The sequence below is a fragment of the Nyctereutes procyonoides genome, unplaced genomic scaffold (genome assembly GCF_905146905.1).
Source record: "Nyctereutes procyonoides isolate TBG_1078 unplaced genomic scaffold, NYPRO_anot_genome, whole genome shotgun sequence".
Lineage (NCBI taxonomy): Eukaryota > Metazoa > Chordata > Mammalia > Carnivora > Canidae > Nyctereutes > Nyctereutes procyonoides.
In genome coordinates this window covers 1734970-1753411 of record NW_026575133.1, presented here as the reverse complement: position 1 = coordinate 1753411, position 18442 = coordinate 1734970, and the positions used below count along the sequence as shown (strand labels likewise).

The 18442-nt window shown below is 40.2% G+C and overlaps 1 protein-coding gene across 8 annotated transcripts in view; it reads right to left on the bottom strand.

The window, feature by feature from the left end:
- Positions 1-18442, bottom strand: part of ENTPD1 (ectonucleoside triphosphate diphosphohydrolase 1) — a 131814-nt gene that overhangs the window by 13539 nt on the left and 99833 nt on the right. For 6 of the 8 annotated variants that reach the window (XM_055300616.1, XM_055300614.1, XM_055300615.1 and 3 more), the window contains 5 exons: positions 16330-16447; positions 13426-13576; positions 11315-11474; positions 10385-10624; positions 8886-9143 (listed from right to left, as the gene is read on the bottom strand). In XM_055300616.1, coding sequence (XP_055156591.1) covers positions 8886-9143; positions 10385-10624; positions 11315-11474; positions 13426-13576; positions 16330-16447 — 927 coding nt within the window. Of the gene's footprint in view, positions 1-8885; positions 9144-10384; positions 10625-11314; positions 11475-13425; positions 13577-16329; positions 16506-18442 lie in introns of all 8 variants that reach the window. The other 2 variants (XM_055300619.1, XM_055300621.1) reach the window with 2 other exon arrangements.

Here is an 18442-nt window from a genome sequence, read left to right as displayed (position 1 = left end):
GTGAAATAAGTCAGTTGGAAAAAAGACAACTATCATATGGTTTTACTCTTATGTGGAATGTAAGAAATAGTGAAAGGGACCATAAAGGAAGGGGAGAAACTGGGGAAAAATTAGAGAGGAAGACAAACCACAAGAGACTCTTAACTCTGGGAAACAAAGGATTGCAGAAGGGGAGGTAGGTGGGGGGATGGGATAACTGGAAGGCAGGCATTAAGGAGGGCACAAGATGAGATGAGCACTGGGTGTTAGACTATATGTTGGCTAATTGAGTTTCTTAAATCTAAAGTGAGTTTCTTGTGGAACATATAGTTGGATCTTTAGAGTTTCTGTATAGTTTGACTTTTTAAATAATGAGCATATCTTAATTTTTATAATAAATCTTTCTTTAAATTGTTACATTTCAAAAGACTTTCTGATATTACTCTGATATTACTCTCTGATATTTCTCATTCTACCAGCAAAGGGCATATGGGTTAAGTACCTAGAAATTCTCTTGCTTTTTCTAAGTGTGACATGTGCTTTTTAAAGAAATAAAAATTATTTTTTAAAGATTTTATTTATTCATGAGAGACACAGAGGGAGAGGCAGAGACACAGGCAGAGGGAGAAGCGGGCTCCATGCAAGGAGCCTGATGTGGGACTCAATCCTGGGACCCAGGATCACGCCCTGAGCCAAAGGCAGATGCTCAACCTCTGAGCCATCTAGGCACCCCATAAAAATTATTTTTAAAAACATTAACAAACAGAAAATTTTTGTAGGCAGATATAGCAAAATATTGAGCCTTCTGTGGGATACAGAGCTTGTCAGCAGGAACTCCTGGCCTATGCCACTGCCTACCCCCAAAGCTCTGCATGCCATGGACTCTTGAAAATTTTCCTCTGACCTATAGAAGTTTCCCTTTAGCATCTCAGAATTCTGCTCTTATTTATTTTTCAACATATAAAAGTTGCCCTCTTCTTTTCCTTCAGAATATATATATATATAATTTTTTTAAAAAAATTCTGGCTTACTCAAAGGTAACATGTTTATTGTATAGAATTTAATTATTACAAGTTAAAGTAAGTTTCCCTTCTTCAAACCATTCCCTAGAGAAAACCACTTTTAATAATTTAGTGCTTAATCCTTGCATCAAATATATGTAAAATATTAAAATACATTTATATATTTTTACCTAAATATGATCATACTAAACACATTGTCTTATAATCCAACTTTGTTTCACTTGGTAATAATACTACAAGTTTCCTTGTAGATTTTACCTTAACCAGTTAAATGACTATAAAAGTTATTAAGTATGGATATATCATAATTTACTTATTATCCTATTCATGAGTATTTAGGCTTTATAATAATTCACTATTATAAATAATGCTACAAGGTACTTGCATCTTTGTACTTTTGCCTTGAGACAATTTCCTTGGGGTAAAATGTTTGGTCAGGAGGTAAACATATTTTGTGAGTAGAAATATGTACTCAAAGACATGAATAGAAGTGTTCATAAAGCAGTACATAATATTCCCAAACTGGAAACAACTGAAATGTCCATTAGCTATAGAACAGATAGATAAATTTTAATGTATTCATACAAAGGAATACTACATTGTTGCAATAAAAGAAAGAACTTCTGTTACGTGCAACAACACAGATAAATCTCAGACAATACTTAGTGAAAGAAGTCAGACAAAAAAGAATACACACTGTGAACCCAAAAATTGGCAACACTAATCTATCCTGATAGATTAGGGGTAATTTCCCCCTAAAGCTTAAAAAATGTTCTATTTTCTACCCTCAAACAGTGTTATTCATTTCCTCCAAAACCTGGAATCATTTCTTTCTAAACCCCTGAACCATATCTTCAATCTTCCTAAAATTACCACCATTTTTCTGTACTATAGAAATCTGAGTTTGTAGCTCATAAACCTCAAACAAAGGCATCTAATGATCAAAAAGATGATCTTTAAGCTTGGGGGGAAAGCTTCTAAAATACCAGATGCAAGTCTCCTTCATGTCCACCTGGAAACCCAACAACTACTTTCAGGTCTCTGAACCCGCTTCTTCCTTGCCCCCTCCAAGCTTCTCTGCACGCTGGTCACCACACTAGAATGTTCCAAATACTGAAGTTCTTTTACTGAGAACATACAGTATTCCAGGAACTTTAGCAGGCCTAAAAATGAAAAGATGATATGTACACCATCCCTGTCTTCCAGGGCCTCAGGATATAGTCAGGAAGACAGGCACGTTAACCTATAAAGACAATACCCATTCTTGCCAGACAAATTTTTGTGGGCTCTTTTAACCCACACAAAATGCAATACATGCATTCCTGTTCAACTTAACTGAGCTGGTTCCAGTGCAGCATCTATTCTTTCTCAAATTTTTTCTTGTTTTTGTGGTATCAATTACCCATTCTACTCCCCCAACTTTGGACTATCTCCCAGGGAGCTGTTTACTTTGACATGGCTTCTGAAACTATACTCATTAAAATCACTAATAATCTAATTGGCAAAGTCAATAGCCATGCGATGCCTGGATGGCCCAGTGGTTGAGCGTCTGCCTTCGGCTCAGAGCGTGATCCTAGGGTCCTGGGATTGAGGCCCACATCAGGCTCTCTGCAGGGAGCCTGCTTCTCCCTCTGCCTATGTCTCTGCCTCTCTCTCTGTGTTTCTCATGAATAAATAAATAAATCTAAAAAAATATCAATAGCCATTTTTTTTCATTCCACCTCTTCCTTGACTTTTGGCTGCATATCATTCATTCATTCATTCATTCATTCATTCAACTATTAACTGAATAACAACTATGTTCCAAGCAGTGACAGAAACGGATGAAAATCCCTGCCTTCCAGTAGAAGACAACACAACTCAAACAAGTAACTGATGGTATGACAGATGAGTAAATAAGTGCTATAAAAATAAAGCCTTTTGTTACATAATACATATATAGAGAGAGAGCCTTTATTCAAATTAGAGAAGCTCACAGAGTAGGCATAGTTCATTAGTTTCTTCCAATCCAGAAGCAGTTTAGTTCAGGGGTCTTTTTTTTTTTTCCAGAAGAACTGTTGCCTAGTAATACAACCGACACTCCCATCTTTATCACGTTTCCAGGAAACAAACCAGAAAATAAACCACAGCCAAATTTGTCCATAACGGAAGAAAGGGAATTTGTCACGTCATTTTCCAAAGATCCAATCAAAAACATATTGCTAGCTAGCACTTTGGAATAAAGATTAAATGAAGCATTCAGAGTCACAGAAGGGACAAGTATTACAGTCTAGTCACAAGTTCTGCCCCAAACTGATTACTTGACATGTTCACCTACCCTCTCATCTAACCTGATTACTCATGCTAGAGAAGCTCTTACTTCTCTAGCATGGCCTGCCTGCTTCTGTTACTAGATACTAGGTTTGCTCTACCCTGGCAGGAAGCATCTTAGAAGCAGACGTAGCATCATTTTCAGGGTCATGTCTCAGGCACATGTGACTGCATTTGTTTTCCATACTTCTAAAGAGACTGACCTCTAACATTTGTGTGGCATTCAATCCTAGCCACTGCCCTTCTTGGGCTCATGATTCTACTTTAATCTCTACTTTCTACATACATTTTGTTCTAGATTAAGGGCTCTTAACATGGGGCTCACAGGTATAGCTCAAGGAATCACGTTTTTTAAATTGTATGCAAAAATTTCAGTACACCTTTACGTGTCTATTTTTCTGTTTAGAAGATCCTTAGCTTTCAACACATTCTCCAAAGAGTCTTGTGGTCTCTTGAAGAATTAAGAATAACTGGCAATGCTAAGTGAAATAAACCAATAACAAAGAGACAAATACATGATATTCCACTTATATGAGGTACCTGGAATAGTCAAATTCATAGCAATGGAAAGTAGAATGGTGATTGCCAGGGGATGAGGGAAAAGAGGAGTGGGGAACTAGTGTTTTGTTTAATGGGTGGGGTTTCTATTTGGGAAGACAAAAAAGTCTTGGAGGTAGATGGTGGTGATGGATGTAGAATGTAAATGTACATAATGCCACAAAGCTGTACTCTTAGAAGTAATTAAAATGGTAAACTTTCTATTATGTATATTTTACCACACACACACACACACACACACACACACACACACACACACAAGAATAGCTGGTCTAGACAACCTTGATGTTTTGCTTCAGGCTGTTGCCTTGACTGTGCAGGTTATGATATAGATTCTTTTCTCAAAAAAGAATCAAATAAGTGATATACAACTGTGGAATACTGCCATTATATAAGGAATAGAAAATAAAATACAAAATATGCCCTTCTAAAATATGAATAATAGTGAAAGGGAATATAAGGGAAGGGAGAAGAAATGTGTGGGAAATATCAGAAAGGGAGACAGAACATAAAGACTCCTAACGCTGGGAAACGAACTAGGGGTGGTGGAAGGGGAGGAGGGCGGGGGGTGGGGGTGAGTGGGTGACGGGCACTGAGGGGGACACTTGACAGGATGAGCACTGGGTGTTATTCTGTATGTTGGTAAATTGAACACCAATAAAAAATAATTTATTAAAAAAATATGCCCTTCTAACTATTACAAACACCTGAATCAAATATGAAGTAATGTCTTAAAACTCTCTTCATTATAGATTTTCAAAATTTTCTCAGATAATAATGTTACTTTCATATTCCATATAGAAATAGACTATAGATATGTCTAATTCTCTGTAGCCACAGTAGTGATCAAGTCATAGAATTAGAATCAAGGGAAAATCCTGCTTTCTGTGTGGGCTGGGAATGTGTCTATTCATTGTTCTTTCTTAGACAGTTGTGCTCCAGGTCATCCATTTCTCTTCCCCTACTCCAGATCTATACTCATATTCGTATTTATTTTTTCATTTATCAATATTTTGTGAAAGTTTTCCATGTGTCAAGGCCTAACTGACAGTTTTCCTGTCTGTATATGCTCTTCAGAAACCCACCCAATTGAGTTTAAAATCTAATCTGGCCTCTTAAACCCCTTGGAAAGGTCTCTTCTAGGGTGGAATATTGCTTACATGAACACACATTAGAATTGAACCCAGAAAAATTAAGTGTTGGATGATGAGGCTTAAGATGAACATTTTTCCTTGATTTATTTATATTATATAATGAAAAAGAAACCTCAATCCTATTCAGAATGCTTCTATTTTTAATCCCAAAAATTATACTGAATGACAAAACTCAACCTTCTTTTAATACCTCATGAAGATACCCTGATCAAAACCAGATGGTTCAAGGACACATCAGCAAGTTTCTTCCTATGGCTGTGGTAGATGATTCTCTGAAAGTCTTGAAGAAAAAAAAAATCATCCTAATTCTGTTCTTGGGGTATGACTTGGGAGACTCAATACATCAAGTAGATGTTCTGTTGCCAGAATGGACCCAAAGGTGATTCTTGAGGGAAATGCTGACTCAACTCCAGGAATTTCTGACCTTGCCTTTAGGTATTGGGGGGATGCCCATATTGCTGAGATCAAAATCTGTGATCATCTTCTTAATCTACAGATTAGGGATTAACCTTATTTTATAAACTTTTACGTGATTGGTTGTCTATTACCTGTGGGCCCATATTTAAGCAGCAACTGAGAATAGTAACATGATAGGTCATCTTTAGAGAACAGAGAGCCTCAAAAGATCAGCTCCTCAACTTCCAGTTTCCAGCTTAGATAATTAATATTTATGGAAGATGACCCAAAAAATATGTCTCCCCTTTTTCAGCCACTTTTAATTCTTTTCTTCTATCAAGCTGAGTATCTTTCAAAGGCCTATACTGCCTCAGTCCATCACAGAATTCCTATGACTGAGTTGGATTTTTAAAATTATGCCTCTAAGTTATAGTTTCTATGAGAATTAAGATTTTAATAAGTATGGTCAAAGACATTGTCTAATAAAATCTTCTTTATAAAATATCCCTGGGAATCAGTTTTGGGATAGCTCTGCTTTGCCCTGGAACCTGGTATGCTGGGCATAATGAAAACTATGTATCTGATTATGTCTTCTTTTCTCCCTTGGCTACTAGGAAGCAAACGCGCGCACGGCGCACACACACGCACAAAGTACATGTATACATGTGGAAACAAACAAGTTTTTAATGTTCTTTAATTCCAATTCCCTCTTGAATTTGTTTTATATTATTTCTTGTTTATATAAATGATACAATGTGATCTTTTAAAAATTTCCTAAATTACCTCATAATTCCCCCACAGATGTTCCCTCTTCCTTTTGTGTGTTTCTAATTTGCCTACAAATTGGATTCTGTCTAGCAACCAATGTAACTAAAGTGAGAAAAACATTGACAGCTTTTAATACTCTATATACAGAGTAAGAATTAAATCACCAGTGCTGAATGCAACTGTGGTAAACATTCCTTCCCTGCAAATTCTCTGAGGCTTGAGAATACCCAGGCTAATTGGTCCTGGAAATAATTGGAACACAACTGGATTTTTGTGTGGCAAATAGTTATGCTTTCAGATGCAGGACTGGGCAGTGGTAACTTCTGCAGGTATAACAGCCTTTTTTCTAGGACTTTTTTCTAGGACTGTTAGGAGAAAGAATTAACCTTACTAAGGGCCCACCTGGTGCTAGGGTATATTAGTTTTTTGCTACTGTCAGTGATATGCTAGAGGTGGCTCTTACCCATTCACAAGAACTAACTATTAAAATTTCAAGAGTTTTGTGAGCCAGCTGATGTTATGTTGATTAAGCTAAAACATGGTATGAGTACTTATACCATGTAAACTGGCAAATGCCACAAGCCAGCCCCTACATCCCCAGAGAGCTGGTTGTGAGACATTTACCAGTCCATTACCGCTTGTCTGGCTTATCACTTATAACTAGCAAGGAGATAGGCATTTCTGTCCTCATTTTATAAGTGAGGAAACAGACCAAAAAAAAAAAAATCTGTAGGCTTTAGGGAGAAGTTAACAATGGTGAAAAAAAAATTCTGTAACAGAAACTGCCAATGCAGGAATAGGTACAGATACAGTGCTAACTCTAAGGGCTATATTCAGATGAGAAAGGTCCTATTCGGAGAAAAGCAATGAGCTAATCTAAGAAGATTGCCAAATTGAGGTTCAGAAGGCTGTGAGGAGAACAATTTCAGTGAGGGACTAAGAGACCAAACAAAAAGGGGAGCACAAGTCTCCTCCACCCCTTCCAACTCCACAGCTCCCTACCTAGGTTGGAGGAATCACATTCAAAGGCAAGAAATTTCACTACCACCATCTTCAAGTAGAAAGGGTTTGCTCAAGCTTGAAGACAAGAATTGGACCATTTCTCAGGAGGTGAAGCTTTCAGAAAAGTTAAAAAGTCAAAACACAATGGCCTATTTCTTTTCTTCAGATGTACTTTGTACCGTGACTGGAATGAAAAGTGCCCTTGGCTGTCCCCAGCAGCCCTAGCCACCTCCCTCCCTTCTGTGGCCCCCTCTTTTATCTTCTAGCACTTAGATCCAAGGCAAGGGCGTTGGCCTAAAAAAAGTCCAATACGGCCTGCCAATGCCAGCTCAGCTATAGGGCATCCAGGAGAGGTTCTAGTTTGTTCTGAATTTAGGTTTGGAGCTAACTTATCACCAGGTATTACTCTGCCAGGCATTGTCCTGGCATGTTATTTCCCTCAGAAACCTTGAAGGGAGGAGGAACTGTGGTCTGGGCCATAGTTAAGGTAAGCCTGGATCCACTGCCCATTGTTGTTTTCCCAGCAATCATGGGAATGAAGAGCTCATATAATTTGCATGTGGCAAAACCAGAATTTAAAGCTGGTACGTTTCCTACAGGGTCTGTTCTCTATGCAGGGAGCTCTTTCTGTGACATTGGGCTGAGCCAGAAAGCCTTGGGAGAAACTCTCCTGCTGGGGTTCCATAGGAGAGTTGAACACCTCCCTTCTCACATGCTGATCTGTTTTCTGAAAAAGGGAGAAAGAGTGTGAAGGCAGACAAAAGTCCTTGCTTCTATGCATGATATCTTAAGTAATTAATGAGATAATGTATATACAGTAAATAGTCAATAACTGGCTCTTCATTGATGGTAGCTAATTTTGCAGCATACTACTGAACTACAACTATAATAATGCTTTGTCTGTAGGACCAAAATATGAAATTTGAATTATGAGCAGATTAAGGGGCACCTCTTCTACCTCTGCTCAAATATTTTACCTTATTCTAGAGTAATTAAGAAGGAAGCAGAGCTGGGATTCAAATAGTCCCCCAGCTGTTCAAAATGTAATGCAAATGATGCTATCTTCATTTCCTTGAGATTTCTTGAGTTTCTACTTCAGTTTATAGAGGAAAGCCTTTAACCAAGACATTTGCCTCTTCTCCTGCCTCCTGCTGACATTAAGAAGCCAACAATGGCGGATCCCAGTGTGTGTGCCTCCCTGATAGCCAGCCCCTTCTTCTGGCCTAGAGATTCCTAGTTTTACCCATGTAGAGGAAAGCAATATGTGTAGGAAAGGGATGAACAATTATTAGTCTAAACCAAACGTAGTAGTCCATTCCCCTTTATCACAGATTAGAAGTGTGTATTTAACTAAATTCTGGCCAATGGCATCTGAAAAGACATTTGTTGGCACTTCTGCAAAAATGGACAGAAATGTATACAAGGGAAACTTCCTTCTTTTTTTTTTTTTCATGAAAAAAGCAATGAAGCAGTAGCTTCCATGTTAGCACCACAAAAAAGGCCAACAAGATAATGGAAAAGCTGATCCCAAGTCCTGACATTGCTAAACCAAAGAATTAACCCTGGATTATCTATCTCAAGGCTTATTATATGAGAGAAAAATAAATCTGATTATTTAAACCCTTTGTAGGCATATACTCTATAACTTGTAACTCAAATCATCTACCCAATATACCTTATTATTTTACAAACTTACCCCAAAATCCCCATGAGGTGGTGGCAAGAAAATCCCATTGAAGGAACATTGGGAGTAAGGGCAGTAACTGGTGTTGAAGAGTTCAAGGATGCTTTGCTGGCATTGCTGATAGTTTCCAGTGCCCTGGATTTGAAACTGACTGAATGGATGAATCATTGCAAATCTCCTGGTGCAGGGGCTACTGTAGAGGTCACTTACATTCATTACTGTCTCATATCCAGGGTGAAAGCATGGGTCCCTGAGGATTCCATCTGTACCCTGAATGGAAAAATCATTTGAAAAAATCATGTGCAAATGCATTGGGTACAAAAAGCACCACTCTGACTCCATTAATTTGTAGGAATTTTATAATATCATAGCTCTGGCATCAGTATGCCCTAGACATGCCTTTTCCACCCTTGGGAATAGTCATATGTATATAATAGGCAACAGAAATGGTATCAGATGTAAATGAACTTTCGCTATTCATAGAAAGCTAATAGAGTTCAAGCTGGCAGAAATGCCGTTAGTTTGGAATGTTCCCTGGCACTTAGCACAAATGAAATACATAAGTCAGAAGCAGATTCATAAGGAAAACTCTCAAGGCTCTCAAAGTCTGAGCCTGGGGTAGTTCTCAAGGAAGAGTCTGCCTGTATCCTGTCCCCACCTCCAAGCAAAAAATAAGAAGCTCTAGGAGTTGAAAGTGCCTTAGATCATTTAAGCCAGGAGTATCAAAATGATTTTTAACCCACAACCCAATATGTAAAAGAGAAGGGGGCTGCTGTAGATAAAAGGCTTAGTGGAGCCTTGGGGTTCAGTAGGTGTCTCTCAATATCCCCTATTCCAATGGGAGCCACCTATTAACAGTGCTTCCAAGAACCAGAGCAAGAGCTTTGGCGGAGAGCAGAGAACTGGTTGTCCTTTCAGTGGAGAAAGGGAACAGCTGGATGTGACATCCTTGCTCGTGTGTGTTTGTCAGGGTGTGCCTGGTACTCACATGATTTTGAGTATGTTTAGCTTTTCTTTAAAAAAAAAAAAAAACAACTTGTCTTCAGAAGACAGAAAGCATCTGGGGACAAGACACGAAGTGTTGATGGATAAACTCTGTTTTCCCTCAGTGTTTTCCTTCTCCCCTACAGGTTCTTTCTAACAATGCTGTTTTGTGCGGTTTGTAGGAAATGGAGACTAAAAAGTGCTAAAAAACTTATAAATTACACACCTCTCCAAACAATACTCTAGCATATAATTTTCACTGTCAAGCCCACAGGGGTGAGAAATTACTTGCAAGACAGGGTTTGAGTTGTGTCCTTGGAGACAGTGCAGTAAACAAACAGGAGGTGATGTCTGGATGGGACGATTGACAGGGGTTGACCACATGGAGTTAGATATCCTGCTTGAAAAGCTTTGGAAAGTACAGTAACCAAGTTCAGACCAATTACTGAAGTAGAAAGAGAACAACAGGATGTGGGGGCTGGTGGCCCAGATGTGGGGAGGGTGGGTCTGGATTCAGTTATACTTGCCCGAATGTCCTTGGCCAGTTTCTGCCTGAGTGCTTGATCCTTCCCATAGCACAAGAAGCTGTGCGTGTACACGCTGTAGTCCCTGCCATAGAGGCGAAAGTGCAGAGCATTGCTTGGAGACTCAATATTCTTGTTTTGGGGTACAAAAGTGATTTGTGTAGAGGCTCCCCCAAGGTCTAAAGCCCCGAAGGTTTCCTGAGCACCGTTTTCATTTGGCCTCAGGTAGAGCCAACTCAATTTCTGAAAGAGAGTACAGTCACCAGTGGCAGCAGTCTCCAGACCCCTGTTTCACACTCTATCTTAGACTTGGGGACTTCCTGAAGGTGAAGTAAAGGGGGCATAAAGTGACACTAAGCTCACTGGATACTCCTGAGTCTGCATCACACCAACCGTGAGAAAATAGGGGCTTTGACGATAGAGCTCAGACTGCAGGAACATAGAAGTGGCATAGCCAGTGTTTATGAACAAGGAGTCTGGGCAGAAGAGATGCAACTTCAAATCTCCACTCATTTGTTCCTTAGCCATGTGATCCTGAGCAGAATAATTCCCTTCTTTAGGTCTCAATTTGAGACTTGTAAATGAGAAAATGCCTCATGTAGTTGTTCTGAAGATGAAATCAGACAGTATATGAAAAGTGCTTAGCACAGCACAAGACACATAGCTCTAGGCAAATATTAGCTATTATTTTTAGTGATAGATTTTTAATTTCCTCTATGTCTCTCTATGGTAAAGATATGATTTCCTTATTCTCCAATAGGAAGAATCCTTGTAATAAAATTCACCAGAATACCTCTGGTGACCCTCTGGCAGGCATAAGTTAATTTGTCCATTCATCCAGCATTCGTTCTAGCTACAGATCCAAAACTGCCTGAGACAGCAATGGCATTGACCCCCAGGGAGTCGCCTCCCTGGGTGCTACAAGATAATCACCTGAGTGAATTTGCCCAGCAGATAGTTGATAGTAATCCAGCCATAGGCACCTTCTTCTTGGCCAGTGATGATTCTGGCACCCTGGAAGTCAAAGTGGTAGCTGCTGAGGCTTTTTGTCACTGCAGCTAAGACCTTGTCTGCCAGCTGTGCATCTTCTATCCTGCACAAAGGAAGAGTTGAGTTTACCAGTTTTGTTTGAATGATTACAAGTATTCATTTCAGTCACAGCTTACAGCAGTTCTCCTAGAAAGCAAATCATAACTCACTGGAATAAACAGAGATGGAGATGCCCCCACATGGCTGTCTGAGGAGCTCTGCTTTTGGGTGAGGCCGAACTAGCCTTTGGCCACCCTCTCCAAATCCAAATCCTTCCAGTCCCTACATAGGCTGCTCTTCCTAAAATACCATTTTTGTTTTTGCTCCCTGACTCTAAAATATTATCAAAGTAATTTTCATTTTTGGAGTGGTTGTGGATGGATATTATTTAATCACCACACCTAGAGATGATGAATGCTACATTAGCCATCGCTGGATGGCTTCCAGCTGGTTCCAGAGTCAGGCTCTGCTTGAAGTTTTTAATTATAGCTGTAGTAGATATCAGGGTGGCAAATGTCCTGGGACAGATACCCAACCTCCGCTGGGGTCAGACTGGGAAAATGTCTTCCTCATATTGTACCTCAGTTCTTGGGTCTGTCTGAGATGTTGAGACCTAGAGGAATGTTCCGGGTTTGTCATAATGACAATGGGGTGCAACTGCTTCCAAGATCTAGGCTACACAACACTGAGAGCCTCTAGGTCAGAGAATGCCATCTTCCAACCAGTACTGAATCCTCTCACTACTCATCTGAATAGCTTCACACCCTACCCCCTGGCTGCCTTATCCCCAGTTTTCTTTCCCCACCCCCCCAATCCACTTGTCTCCCAGTGTCACCATTTGTGTACCATCCTGTAATGGCTTCCCATAATCTCTCAGATGAACACCAAATTCCCACTGTGGCCCAGAAGGCACTCTGCGAGCCAGACCCTGTCTCTTCGGAATTCCACTCAGAATCCTGGCTCTACCACATACCAAGCATGTGATCTTTGGGTGACTTACTCAACATTTGTAAGCCACAGCTTCTGTATCTGGTTAAGAATAGTTAATAATGCCTCTTCATAAGAATTATGATGACTAAATTAAAGGACAGTGCTAACAACATATTAAGGACTCAACAAATACAAGCTGCTTCATTCTTATTATTTTACTATATGCATCCTATGTTCTGTCTATGCAGAACTACTTATAGTCTTCTGAATATACCCTGGTCTCTCACTCATCCCTGCCTTTGCACAAATATTAGAACACAAGCTTCTGGAAGACAGGGACTTTGTCCTCCTCTATCCCCAGCACTCAGAACAGTGTCTGCCATATAAGAGGTGCTGAAGAAACATAGGTAATGGAATGCATGACATCTTCTCTGCCTCTAACATGCTTTTCCCCTGCCCTCCAATCATCCTTTATGACTCAGCTCATGTGTTCTCTCTTCCCATTCTGGACAGGGCCAAGTATGCTCCCATAGCAGCTCTGAGCACTCTTCTGTTAAAAAACTGATGACCTGTATCAAAACTCTGATCTCCTTGAGTTCATGTCCTAGAACAGAGTAAGCAGCAAATACAAGCTGAATGAATGAATGAATGAACGAACAAATACTGCACACAGGTACTAAGTGGTGACCAATGAAGATGTGCTAATTGTGATTATCTGTGTCTTGGAACATCTGTGGGTCTCCTCTGGCCTTTCTCTTCCCAGATAATGGATGGCTACATTGGTAGCCTCAAATCCCGGAGTACATAGACTCAACATTTCTCTTTGAGCCTCTACCCCCCTTAAATTCTCTGCGGGGAGATGGGCAAGAGGACTTTTTTTTTTTTACATATGTAAACTCCCACCATTACACACACTAAGAGTTTCAGAGTTTTATGCACTTACTGAGATTTTCTTTCTGAAATGTTGACATTTAGGAGGTTTAGAATTTGGAGTATTAGGGAAGTGTGGTGCTGTCCCATAACTTCAGAGGCTCTTGCACTACCCAGCCTAACCCCCAGACACTCGTCTTCACATGCTGCTATACCTGAGCAACCGCATGCCTGCCGTAGCTCCCAGGTAAACAGGGGTCTCTTCATGTTGGGACTTTGGAATCACCTGACTGGCTCTTACCATGCATTCAGTCAGATAAATGTCTATTTCATTTAATTTGTGAGCATATCTTGAGATTCCAGGACCTAAGGAAAGATGCAGAAGCAGATGACAATCTTTTTTAAAAGTACAGGACACACCTTGACAACATTAGAGCAAAATACTGTTGTTTTCTGAGAAAATCGAAGAAGACAGTTTCTTGATGTGATGTATATTAGGTTGCTGTACTTAAGAGGGTAACTCTCTGAACCTGACCTTGGTAGGATCTAGTTTCAGACCTTAGGCTGGGTGTGTCCACTGTTCAATAACTTTGCCGCTGGATGGCGCAATTTTCACATTCAATTGCATAACCTCCCTAACAGGTTCTCTCACGTTTTAAGAGGGATAACTAGAATTTAAATAAAAAATTGAATTTAAAAAACTTAATGGGGATCTTATAGATAGCTACCCTCTACATTTGCTTTTTGACGTTTCTTCTACAAAATTGTAACTAACAACAATTCCTAGAAGACATAAAACGAGAAATAAGACACTTAGAACAAAAATTGAAATAATCACCAGGCACACGGGCTTGTACTAAAAAAGACAGGAACTGCTGCTAACTAATTGTGTGATCATGGCCAGTCCCCTAAAATTTCTGAAGCGGAGTTTCTTCCTTTCTTAGAATAAACAGGTGTAGAATCCGTGACTGCTTAGCAGTTTTTCCACTCTGAAAATCATTTCCCCAGTGAAACTGTTTTCCTAGTTTCAGAGCAAAACTAACTTGCTAAGAAGAAGATTAGAGCCAAGATTCCTTAAGCTTTTTGAAGTTATGCTTAACAATTTCAACTCATTTTAAAATAAACATCTACACTCTAGTGAAGATGTGCGTTAAAGATAATTGTCCAGGTATGTTATCCATATCTTTCATAGGCTTTTAAAAAGCCTGTTTATTTAACAGTAATGAAAAGATAAGCTCTAAGTTATCAGCTACTTGTTTTGATTCAAAAATTCTGTGCTTGAAGAACTGGTGGCTTTCCACTCACCTTTCATCTAAATATTTGATTAGAGAACTCTCTCTTTTGAGAGGGGAAAAAAATCCTGTACTAACTAGGCCAGACATACCTGGGATAAGTCTCAGAAAAATGATAGCTGCTAAATTTAAAAAATACCAACACTTTTTTTTAAAAATGGAAGGCAGCGAATTAAATAGAAGCCAATAAAATGAAGGGGGCATCTGGGTGGCTCAGTGGTTAAGTGTTTGCCTTCGGCTCAGGTAGTGATCCCAGGATCCTGGGATCCAGTCTCTCATCGGGCTCCCCACAGGGAGCCTGCTTCTCCCTTTGCCTATGTCTCTGCCTCCCTCTCTCTGTGTCTGTCATGAATAAATAAATAAAATCTTTTTAAAAAGCCAATGAAATGAGGTATTTAGGCTTTAAGAAATGCTCAGCATACTGTCTCAGATTGGATGGGGCCAATATCTGAGGATATTTGGCTATTGCATAAAATGACTTGCTCTCTTGGAAACACCTCCTCTCTACTGCTTTCTTGACAAACTTTGAAAATTGGGAGACTCCACAGGCCATCAAAGTAAGTTAGATTACCTGACTAAAAATAAATAGTGGGTCCCTGCCTCAAAAGGCCAAGAGAGATAAGATAAAGGTCAGAGAGAGGATGGTGCAGTGCGGTAACAGCTGGTGCATGCTGGAGTGTTGAGTAGAGGGAGTGGAAGGAACTGAACTGACATCTCCAACCTGTTCTGTGACCTTAGAAAAAAACTAGGAAAAAAAATCAATGTGTAATGTGATTCAGCAATGCAGGGAGCCTTGAGTGCAGTAAAGAGACCTAGACTCTTGATCTGGTTCTGTTGCTACTTGTAAGTCACTAGTCTTCCATGGTTTTGCTTCCTCTGGATTTAAATGATCCACGAGGTCCTTTTCCCAGCCCTAGGAATCTATGATTTGGCCTTCCCTACCGATATGAAAGCTAAAGGCTGGGGCACCTGGTTGGCTCAGTGGTTGAGGGTCTGCCTTTGGCTCAGGGCATGATCCTGGGGTCCTGGGATTGAGTCCCATGTCAGGCTTCCCACAGGGAGCCTGCTTCTTCCTCTGCCTATGTCTCTGGCTCTCTCTGTGTCTCTCATGAATAAATAAATAAAATCTTTAAAAGAAAGAAAGCCAAAGGCTTTTGAAAATTTCTTCCAAGCTGTAGCTTAGAGGACACAAAGACTAAGAGAGCAACAATTCTTTGGACCAACAGCTTCAATATCACCTGGCAACTTGTCAGCAATGCAAATTCTAGGGCTGTCCCAGACCTATTGTATCAGAAACTCTGGGGGGTGGGGCCCAGCATCTGTGTTTTAACAAACCATCCAGGTGGCTCTGCTGCAGATTCAAATTTGAGAACCACTGGAGAAGTCATGAGTTCAAGGTTGGACAGATCTACATTTGAACCCCAGTTCCATCACTTCCTAGATCAAGCAACCTTAACAAATGGCATAACCTCTCTTTACATCAGTGCCCTCATTTAAAAAAAAAAAGGAATAGTAATATCTCCAAGGGAGACCATGAAGAAGAAGAAATCATGCATTTTCAGTACTTGGTGCATGGCACACAGAAGTTTCCTATTACTCAACAATTTCTAGGTTTGTTTCTTCTTCAAGGGCTCCATTATTCAGGACTGATTTCAATATAATTTGTATAATGACAATAAAATAACAACAGCAGCTGCTCCACTATGCTCTTCACCAAACTTCCTTTATCTCCTGTACTTTATCTCCTGTGTTCCGCTCACTTGCCATACATGCTGTCATGTATGCTCTCCCACCCCACTGTCTCCCTCCCCTTTTCCTTCATCTTACCTTTCAGCTTGCACTCTTCTATCTGATTCACCACCCCAGTGTCATTCTCCTTTTCTGCTGGCCACTTATAGATGTACAAACTTGTGTGAGAAGAGCCTGCATCCAGCACAATCCCATACTGAGGGTAAAATAAATCAAGAATTCATCAGGATTACATGATGCTTCTCCATACTCAGCTTGCAACAGAAAGGAAACAAAGACAAGAGTTTTCAAAAACATAAGTATTTTAATTCAAGAGGAACATGAGGAGCAGAAAGGGGTTGCCTGCTGCTGCCCTGATCACAAGAACTACCATGACACCAATTCCCCTAGAATAGTGGCTTTTAGTGCTTGTTGCACATTAGAAATATCCAAGCCTTACCCATGGTGGGGCCTGAGCCTCAGACTGATTAGAAGCTTCCCAGGTGATTCTAATGGGCATCCAAGAACCAGAACCATATGCTGAGGCAGCTGAGATATCATGGAGGGACTAGAAAGCCATCAGCCCAGCAGTTCCCAAACTTGTGTGTGCACTGGAATCATGTCCAAATCACCTGGAGAGCCTCAAAAGCTAGTGATCTCTGTGTTCTACTCCCAGATATGTGATTTAATTGGTCTGGTATGTGGCCTGGGCTTTGGAAGGGAGACATGGAAAATACTAAGGATGCTCGCTTTTTCATTATGAATAGAACTATACGTTGTATTCAATACATTTTAAAAGATATGTATTTTTGTGTTTTGGGCTCTTGTAACTGAGGGTAGATGAAAGTAAGGATAAAGGAAAAAAGAAAGTGTGAAGAAAGAGGGGGAAAGAGGGAAAGACAGCATGAGAAAGCACCAGGTGGTCAGGGGGGAAAGGGGAAAGAGCAAAGTCCCCACATCACGTTTCTTGAGAACATTAAATGTAATGGGCAAGTGTTGCACAAAGCTTTTTCATGAGCATTATCTGACTTACCCCTCAGAATAGTGCTATAGGGTAGGTACTCTGTTTGTCCCTGCTATATAAGTGAGAAACTAAAGTTCAAAGAGGTTAAGTAATTTACTCAAGATACACAGCTCATAGGTGACAGAGCCTGGATTTGGATCAGAGTCAGATCCAAGACCTTATGCTCCATATACAGAGAAACAGGAGCAAGGGCAGAACAATAGTTCTCTCTGTTTTTTTTTTTTGTATATTTTTTTAATTGAGTTTTGATTTGCCAACATATAGTATAATGCCCAGTGCTCATCTGGTCAAGTGCCCCCCTCAGTGCCCGTCACCCAGTCACCCCCATCCCCCTGCTCACCTCCCCTTCCACTACCCCTTCAGAACAACAGTTCTTAAAGACTTTCACTGAGGGGTAACTACAGCAAAGTGCACACGTTTTAGGTGTGCATCCCAGTGCATTTTTGCATATGTGCATATCCATATATACCACACCACCAAGATCAAGATTGAAAACGTTTTCTACTCCTCAGAAGGCTTCCCAGTGCCCCCTCAGTCAGTTTCTCCTGAGGATAACCGTTGTCTTGGTTTCTAGTACCACAGGTGACTTCTGCCTATCTTTGAGCTGCAATAAAGGGACTTGCACCATGTGCCTCCTTTATGTCTAGCTTCTTTTGCTCTACATTGTCTTTTAGATGCATCCAGACTGTGTGTAGCTATAGTTCGTCCCTTTTCATTGCTGTAGAATATTTCCTATTTCATTGCATGCACTGCATTTCTATCCATTCTACTGTTGTTAGTTGAGTTTTTTCCAGTTTGGGACTATTGGGAATATATCTGCCAGGAACAATCTTGCACATGTCATTTTGTGGATACAAGCTCTCATTTCTTTTGGGTATTTACCTGGGAGTAGACTGCCAAGTGCCCTTTTTGATCATTTTATGTTCATCTTTGGTTACATCCCTAAGTTTAATCAGGAAAAATGCCAAGGTTAAATAACAATGTCTGCCATGGGCTTGTAAGGACAGCCTGATGGTACTGGTCTGTACTTTTATTTATCATCCCTATACCAGAGAGAAACATGGAGGAAAGTAAATGGGGAAGCAGAAGGAAGAGAAAAAGGAGGCACTTCTAAAATGTGAGCCAACCGCACTGACCACACTTTGCTGCTGTGGACCTTGAAGTGCAGTCTGCCTCTTGATAGTGCTT